The 26,963-nt window shown below is 43.9% G+C and overlaps 1 protein-coding gene across 1 annotated transcript in view; it reads left to right on the top strand.

The window, feature by feature from the left end:
* man1a1 (mannosidase, alpha, class 1A, member 1) overlaps window positions 1-26,963 on the top strand; it is a 111,802-nt gene that overhangs the window by 59,073 nt on the left and 25,766 nt on the right. The window contains exons 6-7 of the mRNA XM_080745366.1: window positions 1,607-1,687; window positions 20,050-20,144. Of these exons, the coding sequence (XP_080601492.1) occupies window positions 1,607-1,687; window positions 20,050-20,144 (176 nt within the window). The remainder of the gene's footprint in view (window positions 1-1,606; window positions 1,688-20,049; window positions 20,145-26,963) is intronic.

The following is a 26,963-nucleotide window of genomic DNA, read 5'->3' as shown; positions in this document are numbered from 1 at the left end:
ATTGTAATCTCAACATGTAATGTCTCTCCAAACACATGACTTCATTTCTGAAGAAGATCCTTCCACATCCTCCTGTTGATGTTATGTGTTTGTGTTAGACTCTGGTCGCAGTTTACGGTTTACAGTTTAGGCATTTAGCAGACGCTTTTAATCCAAAGCGACTTACAATACAGCAACAATATAACAAATGCATATGAATATCATTCTAAAAAACAATATAATCAATACAATATAATACAATATAATAAAATCAATCTAAAAAACAATATAATCAGTAAAGAAAAAAGGTTCTAATAAATCTAAAAAACAAATGCTAACTATCTTCATGTATGGTCATTGAGTGTTTCAGTAGTGCTATGGGTTTAGGTGGAGCCTGAAAGGGTGAGTCTTCAGTCCACGGCGAAAGCTAGCGAGTGAGTCCGTTGTTCCAAGTGCGACAAGGAGTTTATTCCACAGCTTGGGGGCCAGGAGGGCAAACTGTCTCGGACGAGTGGATTTTTGTCCTGGGGCTTTTAGCGAGGGTTCTGTCAGCATCCCTGTGTTGGCTGATCTAAGTGAACGGGTGGGGGTGTAGGGGTTGATCAGGTTTTGGAGGTATGAAGGAGCCATACCTTTCGCACAGAGATGGTTTATAACCAGTTCTGATTATTTTGATGATTGATTTTGATATGATTATTTTGGGGGTCCCCAGTTCAAATATGAATATTTTGGTGGGTCCCCAGTTCAAATATGATTATTTTGGGGGTCCCCAGTTCAAATATGAATATTTTGGTGGGTCCCCAGTTCAAATATGATTATTTTGGTGGGTCCCCAGTTCAAATATGATTATTTTGGTGGGTCCCCAGTTCAAATATGATTATTTTGGTGGGTCCCCAGTTCAAATATGATTATTTTGGGGGTCACTGCCTGAAAAGGTTGAGAACCACTGGTCTACAACCAGTGGTCCTTGAGGGGATTCCAGGTGGTCCTCAGCTAAATGAAGGAGAGTTGGTAACAGTGTTGATTCCGTCGACCAAAATTATGACGAAAAATGTTTGTCGACTTTTCACTGACAAAAACTAAATAAAAACGAAATTAAAACTAAGCTTTGATGACTAAAACTAAGAATAAATATATTGACAATTTCATCAACAAAATAAAAACTAGACTAAAACGTTAAGGAGGGACTAGTGGAGAAAAGAGTAATTTTATGTTTGGTTGCTGTCTGGTGTTGCGTGCTGAAAATAGCCGATCTACAAGCTCACAACGCGCCACGCTGCGATGCGTTGTGAGCTTGTAGATCTGCTATTTTGAGCATGCAACCAAGTGTAAAATCAGTCAGTACGATTCCATCAAGGCCTGCCAAAATACATTTTAGTTGACTAACTCAACTGTAGATTTAGTCGCCTAAAATCTTATGATATTTAGTCGACTAAAATTAGACCTAAACTGAAACTGTTCAGGTGACTAAATTATGACTAAAACTATATGACATTTTATTCAAAAGAATATGACTAAAACTAAATCAAAATTTGCTGTCAAAAACAACAATGGTTGGTAACTAAATGGATGTCTGTCTCTCTCTCTCTCTCTCTCTCTCTCTCTCTCTCTCTCTCTCTCTCTCTAGAACACAGAGGTGTCGGTGTTTGAAGTGAACATCCGTTTCGTTGGAGGACTGTTGTCTGCATATTACCTGTCTGGGAAGGAGGTAGGTGTCTTTACATTAAATGTTTTTATCTCTTTAAAATGTTGTTTTTTATATCCCTACAATGATTATTTGCGTTGCAAAACCATTCGATACGGAATACTTGCATTGTAAAACGATACGATGCAATAACGATACAATGCCAAACGGTATGATATTTTGATGTTTGCATATCCATATAATAGTAATTTTCGATTCAGTTACTATATCAATATACCCCTAATAAATAACATCAATAAATTACTAAAAAGAGCAGGTACCCTCACAAAAAACATGCAATAATCCTGGTCTCTATCAGCGCCGACTACGCAGACTGCGTAAGGCCCCGCCGACCAAAAAGGCCCCCACCGCCCCCTCCTCCGCAGAAAAGAACTAGTGCTGCACGGTTAATCGTTTTCAAACCGAAATCGCGAAGTGAAATCTCGCGATTAGCGAATCGCAAAAGCCGTTTTTCTGCGAAGTAGACTTCCCAAGCAATATGGAGACAATTTTAGAAATCCCTTCATAATTGACTAAGCAAAGATCAAATCAAACTGTGGTGAAAGCTGCAGCTGAAAGTGCAAGTGAATGTGATGTTTTGGCACAGACGGTGGCTCCGGCCATAGCCGTGGGAACTATGGTGCTGCAGGTGCTCCAGCACCCCTATGGGGAAGTTTTATTTTTTGTATTTAAACAAGAGAAGAACAAATCAAACATAGCAAAAAAATGTTGCCTGTTGTTGTCGTTTTTTATTTATTCATTTATATATAATCTTTGGGGGGGAGGCGGAGGATTTAGTGCTATATGTATATTTACAAATTATATAGCCTACTATGTTTCAGATCATCGCCAGATCCTCACCCCCTCATCTATGCTTATTTGGGGGTATAGACCAATTATTTGTTTACAAACATTGAGACTGAATGCACAGCTGACTGTATCGTGTAATCAATTCCCAACAGATCCCCAAACCTGTTGTTTTGGGGAGCACTGGTTATTCGACCTCCTCTTGTGTGCTAGTGAGGTGCTCCCATGGGAGCGCCCTTATCGAGAGATATATACTTCATTGCGCAACGGTGTTCCGCGTCAAGAGTAGCTGATATACAAACTCACATCGCGTCACCAATGCAACCCTTCTGAGCTTGGAGGTCTGCGCGCGACACCGTCGCAGGACAGAGCATAAATTAGGCTTCATGGACTGCAGCTGGGCGAGCTGTAGACGCATGGTGATCCAGTGGATCAGGTGGGTGATCAAGAGGAGCGCTCCCTCTGTTCTGATGACGGTGAATAGAGGTGGGGTTTGAAGGACAACTGTTTTGAATCGCTATTATTGTTTACAATCAACAGAAACTAAGGATTATATATTTCAAGAGTGAGAATTTACAGTAAAAATCCTACGCATTCTTCCTCCACACTGGGAGAAAAACGGCATCTGAAAGTTTGATGGAATGCATTTTTAAACACGAGTGCCATCCATTGCATCCTATGAACGGTGGGGTTCATTTGGTGCCGACCGGCGTGCGCATACTGGTTTATATCAATGTGACGTGGACCATTAAGGCATCTATTTGTCCAGTCCTTTGTTATGTTAGGCGATTTGATGCTACATTGCGTGACGATTCTGCAATTTGGCCTATTTATATTTTTAAAAAAAACAGAATTAAACCCATTATAAAATGGATTAAAAAACGATAAAAAAATATTATTATTTTTTCGCGAAGCCCCCATAGCAGAATCATGCTTAGGGCCCCCGTGGGGCCAGAACCGGCTCTGGTCTCTATACTGCCTCCCCCTGGCCAGCCGGGGCGCCTGATGGAGGGGAAAGTAACTGGTTGGAATTAGGGTTGTTCGATATGGCCAAAAAATAAAATCTCGATTATTTTCTCTGAAATCCCGATTTTCGATTTCGATTTCGATTTTTTGTTAAAAGAATAATACATTGTTTCAACTATTTTGTTTTCATTTAAAAAATGCAAGGAAATGATTTTTTTTTTCATTATTGTTTCATTTTTTGATTTTTTCTATATAGCCAAATATCAAAATGCAATAAAACAATAAGGGTATTAATAATAATAACTTTAGTTGTGCAACAATCACATACAACTTAGCGTCCTTAGTGTTTCATTATCAATAGTGAGTGACAAAACAGCCAAAACAAGCCAGCTCTTGGAGGCTGGTGAGGCATTTTGGTAGGCATTTCGCCTACAAAATGTAATTCCTGGCTACGCCCCTGCCCTGCACCACTCATGCACGGAGATGTTGACTGATTGTAAACGGAGGCGAAGCGCTTCGCTTCCCGACGCAAAATTAACACAGTGACAGGGACAGTAGGACTAGGAGTAGACAACAGTCAGTAGGTGGGTAACACAGAATTAATACGCTTCTTTCAAACTACAACAAGTAAGTAAGTTTACCAGCTCAGCAGCGTTTTGTTCTGTTTGCTGCTTGAACCATCGCGAGTGAGCGCAGTGCGTTGGTGAACTCTGCTCAGTCTGACGCGCGTTTAGCTAAACGCGCATCAAAGAAATTACACATCAGATAGAAAGTAGTATTAATTTGGTGTCGGACCTTGTCGTCCTGCTTTAGGAGGACGGGGCTGTGTACTTTTTGCGCGTGCAAGGCTCCAATGAGTAAGAATTTCCCTAATTAAAGTGAAAATCGATTTTACGATTTCCATTTTTTTAAATCTTCCAAAGGAAAAAAACCGGGTTACGATTAAAAATCGATTAATCGAACAACCCTAGTTGGAATAATGTGTTCCTTCCACACGCTACGTCCAACCGGGGAAACTCTCCCCCCCTGTTTAGGTGATAAGAAGCAGCCTGCTCACTCCTCATGCACTGAAGGAAGCATGAGCTCAGTTCGGGGCTCTCCCCAGGTTGGCAGAGGGAGAGCAGAGCCCAGGATTACTATTAGGATGTTGACACCGGGTGAACGAAATGTGTTACAAAAATCGTGAAATAAATTTTTTGGAGAAATTACATGAACAAATACATAAATGAAAGCAAAAGATAGCAGGAATGTTTCAGAAGAAATGCTTGAACACAGATGATAACACTCTGCGTGCGTGCGTGCGTGCGTGCGTGCGTGCAGTGGAGTAAAGTAACTAGGTACTTTTACTTAAGCACTGTACAGTGTTTCCGATTTTCTATACTTTTACTTAGACTCCGCTACTTCTCGGATCTAAATATTGTACTTTTACTCCACTACATTTATTTGAAAACGTTAGTTACTAGTTACTTTGCGAATATAAATTATAATATTATAAAACATACATAAAACACTTTAGTCATACTTTATACCTTGGCTATTTTCAAACATTTTGTACTTTTACTTTTGGTACTTTAAGTCGTCTACTTATTGATGTCAATACTTTTGTACTTTTACTTAAGTACATTTTTAATTCCGTACTTCTACTTGTAACAGAGTATTTCTATAATGCAGTATTGATACTTTTACTCAAGTAAAAAAGTCAGTATTTTTTCCACCACTGTGTGTGTGTGTGTGTGTGTGTGTGTGTGTGTGTGTGTGTGTGTGTGTGTGTCTGTGTGTGTGTGTGTGTGTGTGTGTGACTGTGTGTGTGTGTGTGTGTGTGTGTGTGTGTGTGTGTGTGTGTGTGTGTGCGTGCATCTCTTTGTGTGCGTGTGACCTTCTTATCCATGCTGCTCACTGCTCAGCGCTGCCCCCGCTGGCCAACATTGATTTGTTCACAGGACCAAATGCTACGCAGCAGGAATTACTGATACATACTGTGTGTGTGTGTGCGTGTGCGTGTGTGTGTGTAGAATACACAATGGCTGAGTTGTCAGGAAGGGTCTGGGAAGACAGAAATTTAACAGCTTGGCGCACGCACACGCGCGCACACACGCACGTGCACGTGCGTGCCTTGGCTTGTGGATCAGCTATTTTACAGTAGCCAAAGTCTTAATTGTTTAACGTATGTTTTGTAGCAGTTACTATCAAAACCTCCACCGGCTGTCAGTCTGTCTGTCTGTCAGTCTGTCCGTCACGTCACACTTTTCCCCTACTCATATCTTCGCCCCCGTTGCCCCCATCCATGCCAAACATTGCACACACACTCCTTGGCTTGCCAAACCACAACCTCCACCGCTCATTTCTCACATGCCCCTCTTCTAGCGCCACCATGAGGCAGATTCTTGCAAAACACATTTTTGGACACTGCTCCTACAGATTTTGCCCTAAAATCACGCAAATGGTACACAGTATCTCTACAGTCATGTCATCAACATGGATCTGTCCCATTTAGCGCCACCTTCAGGCCGATTATTTTCAAACACATTTTTGGACACTGCTCCTAAAGATGTTGCCCTAAAATCACGCAAAGCGGTACACAGTATGTCTACTTACAGGCCTATTTGTGTATACATGTGACCTGACGGTCGCTTATCTCCCGATCATAGTGCCGGGGTCTTCAACGTTTTCAGGCCAAGGACCCCTTAGCTGAGAGAGAGATGAAGCAGGGACCCCCACAACCCTTCATAGATTCCATATAGTTTCATTGTTTGACAGCACAATCATCAGTGTATTTTGGATTCCTGTCAATTTGTGTTTTCAGATAAGTATTTACTTATGTCCCATTTAGCGCCACCATCAGGCTGATTTTTCTCAAACACATTTTTGGACACTTCTCCTACAGATTTTGCCTGACGGTCGCTTATACTGTAAATAGCTGATCTACAAGCTCACAACATTGTGAGCATGTAGATCGGCTATTTTCACAATGTTCGCCTCTTGCTTACTTAATATTTGACAGTTTGGACAGTCCTGTCAAATATTCGACTATTCAAATACTTTGAGGTCGAATAATTCAAATACAAAAAAATCGCTATTCATGAATGCCCTAACCACATCGTATTTGGATGATTCGCTTGTTCAAAATGACCTTTGCGTATTTCCCCAAATGCCTGAAAATAGAAAACAAATGCAAACAACCGAAAACAGGCTTTTAATATTCAGATGTATTTCTGTGGTCGCAACTGAGTCTGTTTAGCCAACGAAACCCCTTGTGTGTGTGTGTGTGTGTGTGTGTGTGTGTGTGTGTGTGTGTGTGTGTGTGTGTGTGTGTGTGTGTGTGTGTGTGTGTGTGTGTGTGTGTGTGTGTGTGTGTGTGTGTGTGTGTGTGCCCCTCTGCCTGGCTGGAACATTTGTCTTAGTTAGAGAGCTGTCCAGCCACACACACACACACACACACACACACACACACACACACACACACACACACACACACACAGGGACACATTGAACTTGTTGAAATCTGGAGAGACACACAATCAGGTCATTTTACTCACTTAACCTGATGGAAGAGTGTGTGTGTGTGTGTGTGTGTGTGTGTGTGTGTGTGTGTGTGTGTGTGCGCGTGTGCGCGTGCGTGCGACATTGTGAAGGGTAAACATAATGGTGTGTGTTCTACAGGAAATAGAACAACCTGTCTTCACCCCCCCCCCCCTCTCTGTCTGTCTGTCTGTCTGTATGTCTGTCTGTGTCAAAGTCATTTTCTATTCATGTGATTTGTATTTATTCTGATATTATTTGCCTGCTATATGAATACAACCATTTAACACAACATATCACTTAGACGGATCATCAGCGCAGTGTTAATTTTGTCGACTAAGACTATACTAAAACAACACTCATTAAAAGACTAAAATTAACCGCACTGTGAGCTTGTACAGTAGATCTGCTATTTTTGAAAAATCGTGAAAATTAGAATTTTTACTCGATTCTATAAGTGTCTTCAGAATCCTTTCTAAGGTTTTTTGAAAAACCTATGTTTCTATGTCAGCAATCTGGCCAGCCATGGTCAAAGAAAAGGTCCTTTTCACTTAACTGGAGCTCAGCTCTGTTCTTGAGAGATTACTATGTCAGTGGTTCTCAAAGCTTTTCATGTGAAGGACCCCCAAAATGATATTTATTTTGCCACAGACCCCCATCTCAAAATATCTAGTTCCAGGGACCATCCAGAAGCAAAATTTTAGTTACAAACGTTCGCTTTAAAAATACATATATTCAAAGATTTGCATACATTTTCACAACTTTTTTCATAAATAGCAGATCTACGAGCTCGCAGCGCGGCACTCGGTGCCGCGCTGTGAGCTTGTATATCTGCTATTTTTCTATAGCTAAAGCATTCAATAATTCTAGGCCTAAATGGGTTAAGACTAAAGCTGGTTGCAGACTGCACTGCGCTTTCTCGTTGCGTTTTGGAAATACGAAATCCTCGAAAGCATTTTTCAGGCCAAGGAGAGAGAGAGGAGAGAGAGAGAAAGAAAAGGACCCAGTGGCGACACTTGCGAAAATCGAAAAAAAATCTACCCTTGTCTGAAAATAAATACGAAACGGGTGGCAGTGTGCAAACGTGATTGACATAAAGTGAGGTTAATTTCTTTTTATTTATGCACTCCGAAATTCACCCCGATATTCGGCCCGAAAAACGCAAATGCAAAGACCTTAAGACTATAATTGTTGTTATTCGAAAGACTAAGACTAAATCTAAGTCTAAGACTAATGGCTGTAAAAATTATCACTGCCATGTGACTGCCATGAAATGAAAGCCAAATACATCTTTTATGTATGGTTTATTTTGACCAAGTAACATGCAGTAGAAGACAATGACTTGTTCAGAATTATGTGGTTATATTTAGCCTAAAAAACATATCCTAAAAGACGAAGACTAAAAATCTAATACTAATCCCAAAAGAATAAGACTAAAGCTCCGTACACACCGGCGAATTAGCGAAGCGTCGCAAATAAGCAGACCAAAAAGGCGAAGCATTCGCGATTCGCCTTTTTCCATACACACCAAAAAGCGCCACGAATATGCGTATAATATTTGCATAATTCGTGCAAAAACGAGGGGGTGATATCTGCCTGTGGAGCCACAGGAGAAAGGAGAAGAAAGGAGAGAGAGGAGAGAGGAGAACGGAGACGGGGAAACAAATAAAACGATGGAAACTACATCCTCAAGTGATGATGACCTGGCCGTGTTAGCCTATTAAATAAGAAGGCGCGGTCCCCACAGATCCAATCGGCAACCGCTGCCCGTCTGTAGAGCGCCTAAGACAGGACTAAAGGCCTCTCCATACTTCGACCAAAATGTTCGGTGAGTTGTGTTTTCCGACGTGCAAATTTCCGAACTCATATTCGGTCTAATGCTTTTCAGAAGTCCCCAGGGAGTCAGGGACATCAAAAGAACCTTTTGACCGAAATCTTCGGTTTCGGTCGAAGTATGGAAAGCCCTTAAGACTAAATGGTGTGTTATTCAAAAGACTAAGAATAAATCAAAATTTGCTGAACAAATCAACACTGCATCAGGGCTCTACTATGCACAGAAAACCATCCTATCCACGGGCAGATTGTTTTGTGCAGCAACGGCTGAGGAGACAAAACTCCTGCTAAACCCAACCTTGTGCCACTTCAGGGTTCTGTATCTTCACCCTGATGGCATGAGGTGGAAGTAGAGATACAGGATGATCAGTGTTATTGATACAGTTATTGATACAGAGGATGACCAATGTTATTGATAGTTATTCTTTTAATGGTTATTTGAAGAATTTATATAAAGAGTTGCATTTTGCACTTAGTTGCACAGACTGCACTCTGTTATTTGAACTGAATCCATCCATCCATCCATCCATCCATCTTCAACCGCTTATCTGGAATCGGGTCGCGGGGGTAACCGTTCCAACTGAGACCTCCAGATTTCCTTATCCCGAGCAATTTCCTCCACTCCCTCAGGGAGTATACAGAGGCGTTCCCAAGCCAGTTTGGAGATATAATCCCTCCATCTGGTCTTTGGTCTGCCACGGGGTCTCCTCCCAGTGGGACGCGCATCGAGGACCTTCCTAGAAAGACGCTCGGGGGGCATCCGTACTAGATTTTTTTTTTTTGGCTACTGATACCCAAATTAATATATCGGATCGGATCGAAATATTAAAAACCTGGATCGGTGCACCCCTAATAAATAGAGTAGAATACAGGTGGAATGTGGATGTAGAGGATAACATAGGGTAGAATAGAGAGGTGTCCTCCCCTGTTTGATGGACTGATTAAGGGTTAGTGATGACTAGTAATGGTAGATGAACCCTGAGGCCATGGACACACATTAACTTCTTCGGTGCCATATTTAAAGTGGGACCTCTTATATTGCCGGTTCGCCAACAAAGGGTTGAAAAAATAGTGTGCACGCTGGTTCACACATTCGTGCACAGATCATGCACTATGCATGTGCATGCTTTTCACAGCTTTCAAACAAAAAAATCCGCTTGGAAATCCGTTCAGGCATTCAGGAGAAGGCAGCCCTTATGTTTTGTAAACAAACATGGCTGCCATGTTTGAAAGATGGGGTTGGTATGGGGGTTAAACATGCAATTTCGCGATCGCGATCATGGCTAGTACACTGTTGGAGGTCCAAATTTTTTTTTTTCAAAAAAAATGTTTTCCAAAAAATAATAATAATAATAATAATAATAATTTTTTTTAAAAGACGTCCAGAAGACGTCTGGCAGGGAGGTCCATAGTTAAAAAGACGTTTTTATAATAGAAAACGTCTTTTTTGGCAGGGTATGAGTTAAAGGGATATTCCACTTTCAAAAACACTTTTTGTCATTGTATGGTCTAATCAGGCTTGTATGAACACCCTGAACAGTTTTTAATTTTCTTCATTCAGTATTTAGATATTTGATGTAAAAGTTACCAGGCCCGACACGCCCATGCCTCTCCCCACACACACTCATTGTAACTTCAAACTCCATTTTAACCATGATAGATTTATTAAAAATACCCATTATTTTTTCTGGTGACTCATAATACCCTCCTAGTACGTGAGCAGGCCGTGTTTTTTCCATAACGTTTTTCATGTATTTTTTATATATTTTTATTGTATTTAATTTTTTCCATTTTCACAAAGAATTATTAAAAATACATGAAAAACGTTATGGAAAAAACACGGCCTGCTCACGTATTAGGAGGGTAGTTTGAGTCACCAGAAAAAATAATGGGTATTTTTAATGAATCTATCATGGTTAAAATGGAGTTTGAAGTTACAATGAGTGTGTGTGGGGAGAGGCCCTGGGCCTGGAGGGCCAGATAACTTTTACATCAAATATCTAAATACTGAATGAAGAAAACTAAAAATTGTTCAGGGTGTTCATACAAGCCTGATTAGACCATACAATGACAAAAAGTTTTTTGAAAGTGTAATATCCCTTTAAGGTCACCTGTCCTTTCCTTGTCCTTGGGGGATGAGGGGGGGAGAGTGGAATCCAAATCATTCCCTATGGAAGTCACGTGGTTTCATGCCTCTTCCAAGCCTCTTGAGATGGTCTGAGACGGTGTTGATTTCCTCGACTAAAACTATGACGAAAAATGTTTGTCGACTGTGTTTTTTTTTTCACTGAAGAAAACTAAATAAAAACTAAACCAAAACTAAGCTGTGGTGACTAAAACTAAGACTAAATATTTTGACAATTTCGTCAACAAAATAAAAACTAGACTAAAACGTTAGGGAGGGACTAGTGGAGAATATAGTAATTTTATGTTTGGTTGCTCTCAGGTGTTGCGTGCTGAAAATAGCCGATCTACAAGCTCACAACGTGTTGCAGCGCGACGCGTTGTGAGTTTGTAGATCTGCTATTTGCAGCACAGAAACTGTAAAATCAAATCAACTGTAAAAAGTGTAAAATCAGTCATTACGATGCCGTCAAGGCCTGCCAAAAAAAAAAAAAATCAAACCTCGGTTCGAAGTGGAGCGGTGAATCTGTGTGTGTGTGTGTGTGTGTGTGTGTGTGTGTGTGTGTGTGTGTGTGTGTGTGTGTGTGTGTGTGTGTGTGTGTGTGTGTGTGTGTGTGTGTGTGTGTGTGTGTGTGTGTGTGTGTGTGTGTGTGTGTGTGTTTTGTGCCTGCACAACAGCGCCCCTCCTTTAACTTGTGTGGCCACTCAAGGTATTGCCAGGCTACAGACATACCCAGCCAGCCACATAGCCAGCCAGCCAGCCACCCACGGACATACCTGTCTATTGGGAGCGCTTTCACCGCTCCAAAAAAGATATTTAGTCGTCTAAAATTAGACTAAAACTAATACTTTTCAGGTGACTAAATTATGACTAAAACTAAATGACATTTTATTCAAAAGACTATGATTTGCTGTCAAAAACAACACTGGTCTGAGACCACAGGCTGCTTTTGGTTTATAAGTATTCAAAGATTATGTGAAGAAATACATATAATTGTATGGGCCCAACTTCGGACATCCGTGATTGAATGTTTGTGAGCGAGAAGAGACGTGAGTGTTCAAACAATGGACAGCAACACTTAACACCCCGCCGAGAAACTGTGGCTTTCTTTATTTGTTTGAAAGGTCACACAAGTGTCTGTCAAAAGACTGGGACTAAAACCGCATCAACATTCTAAATCAGGGGTTCCCAAACTTTTTTTTGTCTCGGGGCACCCCATGAATATTTTTTTAATCCGAGGAACCCTTACCTTGTAATTTTCACTCCCATCACCTTATATTTGTAGCATATCGTCGTTGTCGGGTGGAAACCTTGTACGTCCAAAACCGTTCGTTTTGTATTTATCATCTATAAAATGAACTAAACTAGTGAAAACAGCAGATCGGTTGTTTTCACTAGTTTTGTGCGACAGTCTTGTATGATGAAGCAGGGCTTTGCTTTACCAAAAGACGTACACATTTGAAACTTGGAGATACAATGTTTCTGCCCAACAGTGACGATATTTTAGTGATTATGTTGCGAGGAAAACGTTGAGATAATAGCCATTTTGGTTAGAACTGACTGAAAATAACTTTGTACTTCAAGTTTAAAATGATACTAAATATTTTTTCAACTGTCCAAATGAATTCCAAATATTATCAAATTATCTCGCGGCACCAACTATTCCACAATCTCCGAATGCTATATAGAGTCTGGACCGGCAGCTCCCGAACGGCGAGTATCGGAAGTAGCCACTGCTGCACTGAACTGTAGTCCCATTGGAAACTTAACAGAAACCCAATAGCTCAGACAAAGTCATTCGAGCGGCCTATTCTTGTTATGGGTGTATAGTTTAAGAAAATGTTTGAAAACATCATGGAGGTATAACACCAATAACACCAGAGAAAGACGAAATAACGCCCCAGGAATATTGAAAAGAGACATAACGCTTCCAGTAGGACATGTTATTGCTACTGCACCAAGGGAGCGGTTGCGTCACATCCGCTTTATCTCGCACTCGTCGTTTCTATATCCGTTTGCCAGACTGTATGCCGGGAGCATTTGCCCAAATCGCGAAGGCAACAGTCTGGCCTCACGAGACTAGGACATAACCGGTTCTCAACAACCGCATCCGGTTTTCATTTCTTTACAGAGAAAACATGGAGGCTCGTAGCTCTTACTTTTATTTTGTAACGGCGAATGCCGTGCACACGCGTGACACACCATCCGTGGACCGGCGTGCACGATCTACACGCACGCGTGCTGGGTAAAAGGTAAGAAAACCTGGGCAGTGAAGCGGAAAAGACGAGTTTTAATCGGCGCGGTCGGTGAGTTAATAAATCAATGCCCGTAGCAGATCTGCAAGCGCGATGCGGTGCATGTTCACAGCTCTACATCCTGTGTGTGTGCGTGCGTGTGTGTGTGTATGTGTATGTATGTGTGTGTGCGCGCGCGAGACCTTGGTGGTCTCAGGGTATAATTTATGTCCCTGAGCGGTTTAATCTGTGTCCCCCGAAATGTCCCCCCTGTTATTGAAGACATTAATCACACACACACACACACACCCACACACACACACACACACACACACACACACACACACACACACACACACACACACACACACACACACACACACACACACAGTGAGTACATTACGTTAGCGCTGAACCCATTACATTAGAGGTCCCACAGAGAGAGAGAGAGAGAGAGAGAGGAAAGACAGACAGACGATATATAGTGGTATTGCATAAGAGCCCTTCCTTTCCATTGTGCTCAAACAGAGTCAGTGTCTGTGTTTACATGGGAAGGTTTATATGCACTTGTATTCACAATGACTGATCATTCAGAATAATACAAATGATTGTGTAAACAGCTCTGAATGGGATATTCTTTTGTTCGGCTCTGGAGTGGTGGTATATGCCGTTTGAATGGGAATATACTTTTTCAAACAGTTGTGTTCAGAATGAGTGAATAAATATTGTCCATGTGTTACCAATGATACTAATGAAGGCTCTGTTCCATTCTGCTCAAACAGAGCCAGTGTTACCAATGACACTTCAGGGGGCAAATCATTAAGGTTGAATGGACTTTATTGACAAGAATGGAAGCATACAATATAGCAGGCAGCAGAGACATATGAGCAATATATATATAGCAATACGGTAGCATCCTATAGCCTAAGCAGCAGCATCCTATAGCCTAAGCAGCAGCATGAATATGTAGCATAACTAGACTACATGCGGAGCATCAAGATTGGCGATGGATTCGGCTAACGGATCATGTGCCGCGTCCACGATAAATGATTAAGCTATAATCATCTATACTTGACTGAAGCTCAACGCGGTCACATGATCCGAGACCCCCAGCAAGGGGATAGCCTAATCCTGAGGTGGAGTTGGGGAAGGAGGTGGGGCGCTGAGTTTAGCAACTGAAGCACTGTAGGGTTAGTACCCTAGATATACTCTGAGTGGGGGGCGGAATATAATACTCCGCCCACCTGGGGGCGCGCCGCCAACCTCTTAGACCTCCCCCCTGAACTGGCTACGTCATTCTTCCTGCGCCTAATTTCAGGGGGCAAATCATTAAGGTTGAATGGACTTTATTGACAAGAATGGAAGCATACAATATAGCAGGCAGCAGAGACATATGAGCAATATATATATAGCAATACGGTAGCATCCTATAGCCTAAGCAGCAGCATCCTATAGCCTAAGCAGCAGCATGAATATGTAGCATAACTAGACTACATGCGCAGCATCAAGATTGGCGATGGATTCGGCTAACGGATCATGTGCCGCGTCCACGATAAATGATTAAGCTATAATCATCTATACGTGACTGAAGCTCAACGCGGTCACATGATCCGAGACCCCCAAAGAAGGAAGGACGGCGTCCTAACCCCCCAAAACACGCAACGCACCGAATCCATGATCAGTCCTAAACAATTACAGCAGCATATAAGGACATGAGCCGCAGGCAGCATAATAATATGAGCAGCACGCATGGATAAATGCAGCATAATCTATACTACAAGCGGAACCCAAGAGTGGCTTATGGATTCTAAAAGGACGGACCCACGCGGGTCCTCCCCCAGCACACGCAACGCTTAGAATCCATAAGACTCCTAATCAACGGTGACGATGATTTGTTTCCGCGGACCTAACAGCTTGGACACTGCTGTGACCAGAAGCGCGAAATAACTAAACTGACACTATAGCGTACATTTACTATGCCCCCATACTCAGAATACAGCACCTTTAATTACCTGAATTATGCAGCAACTTATACATTTTATTAAACTCTCCCCCTTCCCAACACACCTTGCTTTTGCAGAAGAGAACACCATTATACGAAGGGCTCCGTCCCTCCGCGTGACGTTCTTTCTTTTAGCAATTACTGCTGAGCTGAAGCAATTAAAATATCTACTTGCTAACTCCAGAACTCTAGAGCGCTATTGATACTAGAATGAGCAGGCAAGGAATACTCGTTAGTACCAAAGTATTAGATATTAGCAGCTTGCCTAAAGCCAACCAATGATAAGAAAGGTAGCTCTAGTGTACTTTAGCAATGCTGTAGTGGGCATGAGCAACTAGATATAACACTAATTAAAGACCTGTGAAGTGCAGCAGAGGCAGCACGTAAAAACCCACAAATATAAGGTATACGCTGAACATAACAGTAACTATACTGTTATAACCTTAAAGACACCCTGCCTTGTATATAAAATACATGTGAGGGGCAGCAATAAACACACAGCCGAAACAGAACCTCATAATGCGACCTTCTGAACCTGAGCGTCCTCCACGGGACGCGTGACTGATTGCGTGCCTCGGCCCCATCAGTCCATTAACCACGGGCTGCTTCACATCGTTCCCACGCCGCTTGACTGCTCCTCCGCCGCTGCATACGGAGGAACCCAGCCTGCTGCATCCGATGCAGCGGACGCCTGCTGCTGACGACCAGCTGAGGCCCGAGGGCGCCCGGAGCGCCGCCGCTGCTCCATGCCAGGAACGCCGTCGCCGAAGCTGCTCCGCGCCGGGGGCGCCGCTGCTGAAGGTGCTCCTCGCCAGAGAGCCGCCGCCGAGTTGCTCCGCGCCAGGAGTGCTGCCGCCGAGCTGCTCCGCGCCAGGGGCGCCACTGCCGAAACTACTCCGCGCCGCAGGGAATGTGGCATGTAGAGGGATGGCGCGACGCCTTCACTCTGGCCCTGCCCCCTCAGACTCGCGGCGAACCAGCGTGCGTCATGGAACAGAGGGTCGTTGGGGCAGACATCGGGCGGGCAGCCAGGTGTTTCGGCATGGAGACACAGAATGGAAAAGTGCGTTAGTTCTGCTGCAGAGTCTGCTGACGCACACATAAGAAACTCTACAACCCAGCTCTTGACTTTTGAAGTCAAGCAATGCCAAAACATGGCCCAACCGATATGCGTATAGTCCCCAGCTTAGAGCGACTGCACCCTGACGGAACCGAACAAGCAAATGCGCTGCTATTTACCTGCTAGAGTCTGGCTCCGCTGTGCTTCCGGGGCAGCCGTCGCTGGCGAGAGAACTGGCTCCCGCCGCTGGCGCTAGAACTGGCGTTCCTTTGCTCCTTCGCGGCATGACGGCGGTGTCAGTGTGCCGCTCCCCCGGAAGCTGAGCCTGAGCCCTACGCGCCTCCGTCGTGGGCTCGCGGGTCGCCGGGAAGTCAGGAAGGCTGGAGGGCCGGCTGGCCCAAGGCAGCAGCGGAAGCAGCTGCGCCGTCGCAACAATACCCTCCGCGGTGCCGACCGACTCCCGACTGGACTCCCAGCCGCACACAGCAGTCGACTAAGCTAGGAACATAACCTTCATGACATGATTAGTGGGACCCGCAGCCAAAGCTGCCATGATAACCTGCTGTCATAGCCGTGAGCCTGCAGCCGCTCCGGCCTGAAACTGAAATAAACAGGATGAATAGCAACCAGTATGTATTAGCTTAGCATGAGCTGAAGGAAAACAGAACTGTAGCCAGTGCGGCGGCCACGGAAACACTGCTAGGACATACGGTGTGCTGTGTGACCCGGTACTATAGCCTTAGTTTGAAACAAATATTTGAGTTAAATCCCTTTAACTTCTGAAGCACTGGTAGCAGCTTAACATGCAGTTGAAACACCCCGCAGCTGCCGTGCGACGCTGCAATGACGACCTGCTGTAGCTGTCGCTATGCGTCGGCTTTAGCCCGAAGCTGAAAGATAAACCTCATGTTTAGGAAACCTGAAAAATAAACATAATGTTAGGGTTAGGAACCTGAAAAATACAACATAGACCTGGTGTTAGCCGCGCCCTTAGCCGCCGCAGCGAGACGCTGTTAAGAAAGTGATTTAGCTGAGCCTGTGCCACTTTAGCCTGGAGCTGCCATACTGGAGCAGTAATGCCAACATGTTAGCGGAAACACTCAACACCCTGGTAACAGCTTGACATGCAGTAGAAACAATAACTTGCTGAAATAATAGACAGAATGTTAGCAACCAACAAGTATTTAGCTTTAGCATGAGCTGAAAGAAAACATGATACAGCATTTTTACAAGCATCAGCCTTAGCTGTAATTATTAGCAGTTATGCTAGCACGCCGCCGCAGGTTGAGTGGAGCTACCAAGCATTTAGAGAAGACTACGATTCCCTGCATGCACTAGCGAGTTCAACTGGTGACGTCAAGACAGACAGCACGCCTAGCGTTAGCGGACGCAAAACATTGTTTGCACGTAAACTGTGGCACCCATGAGCTTGCGGGTTTTCCTCCTTCCAGGAGCCCACGCAGACATACAAGCGACAGGAACCATTTAGTAACTGCTAAGGTATAGCAACTAGCACCTCATAAGCAGCAGCTGTTTATAGAGCAACGTTTTCAGACGGGGCCATACTTGCGCCTAGAACATGGCTAGCAAGCTGTTTTACCAGAGCAGTATAATCAGAGAGTGGTGTCACCGCGGGGTCAGAAACAGCGCTGGTCACGTGGTTCATTGTCACTTTACACCTCATAGACTTCCATGCATTTGTAAACTTCCGGTTCGCCGTTTGTCACTATACGCCAATAGATGTGTGCGCAGAAGACCTGGCCCCATGAAGTGAACGGGAGTGACGCAACTCTCCATCCTAGGGCTCTGTGTTTTACCAACTAACAGCTATCCTTACATTAGTTAAAGCTAGCCGGCTAACAACAAGCAAAGCTAGCCCCTGGCTGACTGCAAGGAAGGAACGCTGCTCAACAGTAGCATATACGGCTGACAAAATACACCAATACGCCACTGATCCCGACAAATACACCACTGTTCCCGATAAGCACAAGCAACTGAGTTAACCTTAGCGAACGGTCGCAAGCAAGCCAAGCACAAAGAAGTTATTTTAGCGTTAGCCAGGAGCCGCAACTGCTCCCGTCTCGATCTGTAGTATGCAAACTCAGCTGGAAAGAGCACCATTACCTTGATGAAGCAGTAGTTAGAAGTAGACCTCGGCTGTGTTTACCACAACAACGAACCCAACATTTATGCCATAATCCTTGCCTTGAACCCAGCCTGGACAGCCGCTAATCTTTAGCAACGTTAGCGAAACCCATAAGCACCTTAAATTAGCATTAGCAACAAACGACTGCCACATTAGACTGTAGCACGGAATCCAGCTGGCTTGACATGCTAGCGAACTACATATCCCATCCCCAGCGTTTAGTATGCGCTGACGACGTCATGCCGTAAACCACCGCTTGACATGAACTCGGCTAGTTCGGATGCTAGGTAAATGCTGCCGATACCTACAACAGCCTACAAACTGAATCCTCCTGGCGTGTTTCATACTTGCTACGGGGCCACGTTATCACGAGGGGCCGCCGCTCTATGCCTTGACATGGCTAGCACGTTGTTTTACCAGCTAACAGCATCCTTACCGGAGTAGCCGGCTAGCAATAGCCCCGGCTAGCTCTTGGCTGACTATACATTGAACCTGTTGCTCCATGCTAGCCGATACGGCCCGCGCAGTCGCAAAAACACTGTCGCTATCATCGACAAACCCAGCGACTGAGATTACCTTAACTCATGGTAGCCCAGTAAAGGCCCACCGGGGCACAAATAAGTTAGCATTTAGCCCGTAGCCACAGCCCACTTTCTATGATCCTGAGTTTACATTTAGCCATGTTAGCAAGCCCGTAGCACCTTTAGATTAGCTTTAGCAACATGACTGAAGTACAGAATTCAGCTGGGGCACCAGCAACTTTAGCAAGACAATATGGACCTTGAAACTTTAGAATTCAGCGATTACCCGAATAACAATCTCAAAACTACCCATGCGACTTGGCCAAGAACACAGCTTCTAGCATTCAGTGATTACCAGAATAACAACCTCAACCTTCCCATACAACCTGGCCAGAACACAGCTTCTTAACTAAGTTAGTTTGGCAGCTAAGAACATGAAATAAGCAATAGTAGATAGCAGGAACAGCCAGAAATACTCAGCCAAGTTAGGCACCCTCTCGGAGCGGTGCATGGGCAGCAGCACAGCTTCCAGCAGCAACAGGTGTGGCACCTGTGTGTGTCCTGCAGCGCTGAGTTTAGCAACTGAAGCACTGTAGGGTTAGTACCCTAGATATACTCTGAGTGGGGGGCGGAATATAATACTCCGCCCACCTGGGGGCGCGCCGCCAACCTCTTAGACCTCCCCCCTGAACTGGCTATGTCATTCTTCCTGCGCCTAATTTATGAAGTTCTACTGGATCTCTTCTCCACTAGTCCTAGTTCTACTGGATCTCTTCTCCACTAGTCTTAGTTCTACTGGATCTCTTCTCCACTAGTCCCTCTAGTCTATAACATTTTAGTCTAGTCTTTTAGTCTAGTATTTTATTTGTTGATGAAACTGTCAGTGTATTTAGTCATAGCTTAGTTTTCATTTAGTTTTCTTCAGTGATAAAAGGTAGTCGACAAACATTTATCATCTTAGTCGAGGAAATTAACACTGTTGCAAAGACATTAAAAATGACGGGATGACATTCTCTCTCTCTCTCTCTCTCTCTCTCTCTCTCTCTCTGTGCGTGTGCGTGTGCGTGTGTGTGTGTGTGTGTGTGTGTGTGTGTGTGTGTGTGTGTGTGTGTGTGTGTGTGTGTGTGTGTGTGTGTGTGTGTGTGTGTGTGTGTGTGTGTGTGTGTTCTGCAGGTGTTTGCGAGGAAGGCTATAGAATTAGGAGAGAAGCTTCTCCCCGCATTCAAAACCCCCACCGGGATCCCCTGGGCCCTGCTGAACCTGAAGAGGTATGCACGTACATACACACACATACTGTACGCACGCACGCGCACACACACACACGCACACGCACACGCACACGCACACACACACACACACACACACACACAGTGGCGTCACAAGGGGTAGGAAAGTGGGACTTAGTTACTGGGGCCCAAGGTGGAGGGGCCCTAATAACTTTATCTATTGAAAAATAGCAGATATACAAGCTCACAGCGCGGCACCGAGTGCCGCGCTGCAAGCTTGTAGATCTGCTATTTTTGAAAAGTTGTGAAAATGTGTGAAAATCTTTGAATATATGTATTTTTTAAGCGAGGGGTCCGTGGCCAAATACATATCATCTTGGGGGTCCTTGACATAGGTTTCTTGCACACATTTTCACGATTTTTCAAAAATAGCAGATCTACGGTGCCGCGCTGCAAGCTTGTATATCTGCTATTTTTCAATAGTTAACATGCTTGGGGGGCCCGCAGTGAATCCTTGTACCCAGGGCCCAGAATTTGGTGTGACGCCCCTGCACACACACACACACACACACACACACACACACACACACACACACACACACACACACACACACACACACACACACACACACTCAGCATCTGCTGCATTCCAGAAAACAAACAGCTGTGATTTCTCCTCTGCATCGATGCTGCCAACAAACACACTGCCTCAGTTACACACACACACACACACACACACACACACACACACACACACACACACACACACACACACACACACACACACACACACACACACACACACACGCATACTGCAGGCATTGAACATGTTGTGGCTGGGTTGGTAAATGTCTTTTGGGATCCCTTTCGCTTTGGCTGCACATCGTTTGTCAAATAGTTCTTGGAGGGATGGAAGTTCACCTCCCATGATGCACTGGGCCGCTTTCACAACCCTCTGCAGGGCTTACATGGTAAATTGTAATTAGACGTCTTTAGTGATTTTAGACGATGAGCTACTGTAGGAGACCCCTGTAGGTCTTTAGACACCACCTGGTGGAGGGTGGTGACACATCATATTCTATGTTTTTTTTCAAACAATGCTGACAATGCTGGGATTCACTGACAGCTGTAGACCAGGATTTAACCCTGGCAGTTAAGCCCCTTTTCGACTGCAGTTTTAGCACCACACCACACCACACCACACTACACCACACCACACCGCACCACATAAAAATATCTACATTTTCCATTACAAAAAGGTACCCCTATTGGTAAGAAACAAATTGACCCTTTTAACTGTGATTATAATACAATATAAATTTGTATTACAACTATCCTAATTATAATGCACTGTAATGGATTATAACTGTGATTATAATACACTATAAAGTATTAATGTATTACTATGATAATTAAAATACACTATAATAGATTATAATAGTGGTTATAACACAATAGTATCTATTATCATGTATTACAACTATATCCTGGTGGTCTAAATGCAAAGTCAGTGAGTGATCAGTCATTATGAAGTGTTTGGCCCTATTTGGCCTAGCTCAGACCTACTCTAGAGTGGATACTTTTTAGTACCCTGTTTAGTACCACTTTCACACCACTCTACCCAGGTCCTTGTAGTGGAAAACCTGGCACAAGTGGGCGGTGTGGTGTGGAGTGGTGTGGAGTTGGGCCAGTGGAAAATGGGCCTTAGTAGAGAAATATATACCAAAGGGTTAGAACGGGCTAAGTATTGAAAGAGTCCCACCAGACATTCGTCAGAGGTTCTGCCGGTTAGAAACGAGCCTGCATCAGAGCCAAGGTCGAGCTCTATTTCACACAAAGATTTGGAGGACCCAATGTAGTAACTTTGAGGACCCCCTAGGGGTCCCGGACCCCCTGTTGAAGACCCATGCCCTACATGACCATACTGAAACGTCACACTAACTAAAGCATCCAAGATAGCAGATCTACAAGCTCTAAATGTGGCGCTTGTAGATCATCTGTCAGGTTTTATGATGAGTTTTTCTTCATGTGTCGTTTAGAAGAATATTCAACCCATGAGAAGCAGTAGAAACCTCCCAACTCTGGAGCTGTTTGGTGTTTTTACATTTCCTGAATAATGTTCATTTAGGAGTTGTCTGGTTCCTGGTTTTGTCCAGACAGCAGAGATGTGTGTAGGTGTTGGACCAAAGCTCTGAACCAAATGGACCCTCAGTAAGGTGTAAATAAGATCATATGGAGGGTCCATTTAGTTCCAAGTCAACCCTGTAAGGCTTAAATATGATCGTATTTGCTTCTACTGTAAGGTATAAATATGATTAGGGCTGTCACAATTATTACATAATCGTCTAATCGCAATTATTTGACATAATTGCAATTATTTGACATAATCACAATTATTAATCGTTTACATGTTGAAAAATGTTATTATGTTCAAACATGTAAAACATAGTGGAAATAGCAGATCTACAAGCTTGTGAGCTTGTAGATCGGCTATTTCCACAATTTACACTCTTTCCACAATTTACACTCTTTTTTAAAGTATAAAGTTGTCAAATATGTCCTTCATTTCTTTGTATATTTAGATTATGGATCATATCTGCCATGTGCAACCTCAAAGCCTACAAGCCAAACAGAAATGTAATTGTCAATGACAAAAACACAATTAAATCATTAATCGCAATTATTTGAGTGACGATTAATCGTCATGTAAAATGTCATAATCGTGACAGCCCCAAATATGATCATATTTGGTTCTACTGTAAGGTGTAAATAAGATCATATTTGGTTCCACTGTAAGGTGTAAATAAGATCATATTTGGTTCTACTGTAAGGTGTAAATAAGATCATATTTGGTTCTACTGTAAGGTGTAAATATGATCATAAACTCTGTGTGGAGGCGGAGCGAGACTGACAGGATTTCACAGGAATCAGGATGGATTTGCATAATTTGCATTATTTAATTGAATATGAGCGTTTCCTTAACAAATTGATTTACTCTCCCTCCCCCTCTCTGCCTGTGTGTGTGTCTGTCTGTCTCTTCTCGATTCTTGATTTCTCCTTTCCTAGAGTGTGTGTGTGTGTGTGTGTGTGTGTGTGTGTGTGTGTGTGTGTGTGTGTGTGTGTGTGTGTGTGTGTGTGTGTGTGTGTGTGTGTGTCGGTCTGCGTCAGCTTTCGTTTTTGCAGAAGCGACGCTGATCGTTCGCTCGTAGTCGTACTGAAAGTGATACGACACCGCTGAAGGGAGCTCGTATAGGTCTCTTCTAACGCAGGGGTTTTCAAAGTGGGTGACGGGGCACCCTGGGGTGCCGCGAGATTATTTGATAATATTTGGAATTTATTTGAACACTTGAAAAAATATTTAGTATCATTTTAAACTTGAAGTACAAAGTTATTTTCAGTCAGTTCTAACCAAAATGGCTATTATCTCAACGTTTTCCTCGCAACATAATCACTAAAATATCGTCACTGTCGGGCAGACACCTCGTATCTCCAAGTTTCAAATGTGTATGTCTTTTGGTAAAGCAAAGCCCTGCTTCATCATACAAGACTGTCGCACAAAACTAGTGAAAACAGCCGATCTACAATGTGTGCTTGTAGATCTGCTGTTTTCACTAGTTTAGTACATTTTTTAGATGATAAATACAAAACAGACGGGTTTTGGACATACAAGGTTTCTACCCGACAACAACGATATGCTATAAATATAAGGTGCTGGGTAGGGTTGGACACGGTAACCGCCGTACCGCGGTAAACCGAGGTCTACCGCGGTGTCAGTGTGCTTACCGCGGTAAAAAAAGACAAAAAAAAGTCTATTTTTTATTGGAAAACAAGCGAGTTTTAAAACGGGAGAAGCGACGACCGCATGCGCTCCATGCCGCTCTGCTCTGGGCCGTGTACCACAGTTTGGAAGCCACATACGTCACTCTCACTCAGACACAGACAGTCACTCCTGCAGCTGCCTGCCTGCATAGAGGAGTACAGAGCAGCGTAAACTTTCTTTGTAATCCACTCGACACAAGGATGTTAATACATACCTTGTGTTGTGGCATATCTTTTTTTATTCATACGGATTACTGGCGGAGCGCGGGCCGCGTGGACTAAAGCCGAAAATGAAACTATTTTACTTTTTCCATCGCGTCGCACGTTGTGCCCGTTCGGCGGCGCGTCGGAGATTTTATAACCTTTTCTGTCAAGTCTTGTAACTAAAACCTGTATATAGCAGCACTCAATCACTGCGATTTGAGAGTTGAGACGTGACGTGAGTTTACAGAATCACTGTACACGATCTGACTACCCTTCCTCTTCTGGTTTGTTCACACAGCTGTTTGTGTCTGAAAAGCCTACTAGCTAGCCTACGTTACTATGGTAACCCGACAGTGCAGATCTAAAAGCTCAGAACGCGTCGCGGATGCAATGTGTTGTGAGCTTGTAGATCTGCTCCTTTCAAAGCCATACCCGCTGTGCTGTACGGAGAAGTATAACTCGGGCGGTCAGGCTGTGTCTTAGGGAAGATGATTGCAATATTTTGGCTTATCGCCGAACCTTAATTAATAGATACGGGGGTGCGGTAATTACCGCAGTACCGTCGGTAAATGGGAAGACGGTAATCGCGGTAACAAAATGTCGATACCGCCCCAGGCCTAGTGCTGGGAGTGAAAATTATAATGTAGGGGTGCCTTGGATTAAAAAAAAAGTATTTATGGGGTGCCCTGAGACAAAAAAGTTTGGGAACCCCTGTGATAGGACACCGCCGAAGGGAGCTCGTATAGCTCGGCGCTGTGTTCCCCACTAGCCCACTGTCCCTTGCATTGGATGTTTATTTTGTGGCGTTTGTGCAATCACCTCGTCCGTCCGTCCGTCCGTCCGTCCGTCCGTCCGTCCAACACACACACACACATCTCCCAAGTAAAGCCTGACTTATATTTCGTAGTACGACGCTTTGCATGCCGAAAGTGGCTGATCTGCAAGCTCACAACGTGTCGCTTCCGCGACGGGTTGTGAGCTTGGCTAATTGGTGTGCACCTGGACCGGTAGGCCAGCGGGCACCCCATATGACTGCTTCCCAATATGTTCTACGTTGGAACAGCAATGCTACAGAGTTATACCAAATATATAAAAAGTATCATTAGGCTATATATACAGTGTACTGTATATATCTTCATCTTTTTGCTTCGCTTTTTTCTGCCAGTGTTTTGGGAAGCTCTCCGTGACTGGACTGATAAATATATAAATGAATAAATGAATGAATGAATCATCGTTTTGCCCTTTTACATTCTGCCTCATTAGTTCTTCTTTAGACTTTTTTCATTCTGTCTCATTAGTTCTTCTTTAGACTTGTTTCTCATTTATTTTTTAAGAACCGAGACGCATATGAAGATGAATATATTTATTTCTTCAAAACTCTCTCTCTCTCTCTCTTTCCCCCTCATTGAACAGCTTGACACCCACCCAAAATACAATATTGTGTGTGTGTGTGTGTGTGTGTGTGTGTGTGTGTGTGTGTGTGTGTGTGTGTGTGTGTGTGTGTGTGTGTGTGTGTGCGTGTGAGTGTGTGCGCGCGCGTCTGTGCGTGTGGTATTTATTGCTTGTGTATGTGTATATTGCATTTTACACTCACAGTTGCAGAGAGAGAAAGGGGAGACAGACAGACAGACAGACAGACAGAATTAGGTAGAGGGGGGGCAGTGAAAGATTGAGACACATACAAGTGGTCAAGGACTGTGAAGTGTGTTTGTGTGTGCGCGTGTGCGCTCACGAGAGCCACCTAGTTTTCAGATAGGTAGGGTAGTTCCTTTGTGTCTGTCAGGGACGTGCGGAGAATGTTAGAGAGGCAGGGGCTGACATTTCTAAAAAAGGCCTTTTGGTGAAATCATCGAAAATAGCAGACCTCCAAGCTCACAACGCGTCGCAGCGCGGCGCGAGGTCGGCTATTTTCATTGCACACTGAACTAAGCATAGTCAAGTGAATACTGGAGATGTGGCGTAACGGCATGGATTTCTACACAGACAGGGCAATTCTTTCAACATAAGACGCTGCTGCATTCAAGTTCAGGAGAGTTTGGACAAGGCAATTCTCTTGAATGCTGCCTTCAGGTATGGCATGGAAAGAGGGCGTTTGCATTTCTTTCACCATAGTGAAAACTGCATTCATGGTCTGGGGCCTGCCCTTGTATGCTCTAAGGGCGGATTCACACTGCAATCCGTTTGATTAGAACTGTTTCTGAAAACGGTTGCTGGTTCACGCTGGGCAGCATTCACATTGGCAAAGATTCTCCCTCCCTGGAGACCACTAGCACTATACATCCTGATCCTATAGGTGGCGGTATGCACATAGTGCCTCGCCAGTGAATACAGACGTTATCAACTATGCGACATTGCTGATTCTGGTCGCCAATAAATTCAGGCACGAAAGTTGATGTAACAATCCAATGCGCCTCTTCATGTTTCCGAAGCGCAGTGTGGAACAGTGTTGCAGTGGTCTTGGGTCGTGCGCCCCCGACGACCCAAACCTTTTCTGAGCCGGGGTCTCGCACCCCCCAAAGTTCACACCTCGACAACTGTTTAACAAAGAAACAAGCCTATTTGCATATCAATAGACCTGTATTAGTAGGTGTCGAGTGACGTTCGCTGATCTACAAGCTCACAATGCCCGCATCCGCGACGCGTTGTGAGCTTGTAGATCTGCTATTTTCCAGGCGCAGAGTCCAGCGCAGCACAGCGCACGTTATTATTTGTATTATTTAATAATCAACGTAGCCTACAATTGAAACGCTTTCACAAGCCACAGTGTGGCTTAATATTCACATTGTGTGGCTTAATATTCACATTAAGGGTAGCAAACTTGTTGGTTGTGATTCTAGG

The sequence above is a fragment of the Nannobrachium achirus genome, assembly GCF_963921795.1.
Source record: "Nannobrachium achirus genome assembly, chromosome: 16".
NCBI lineage: Eukaryota > Metazoa > Chordata > Actinopteri > Myctophiformes > Myctophidae > Nannobrachium > Nannobrachium achirus.
The sequence above is the reverse complement of the archived record's forward strand: the minus strand, read 5'-3'. Positions and strand labels throughout refer to the sequence as shown.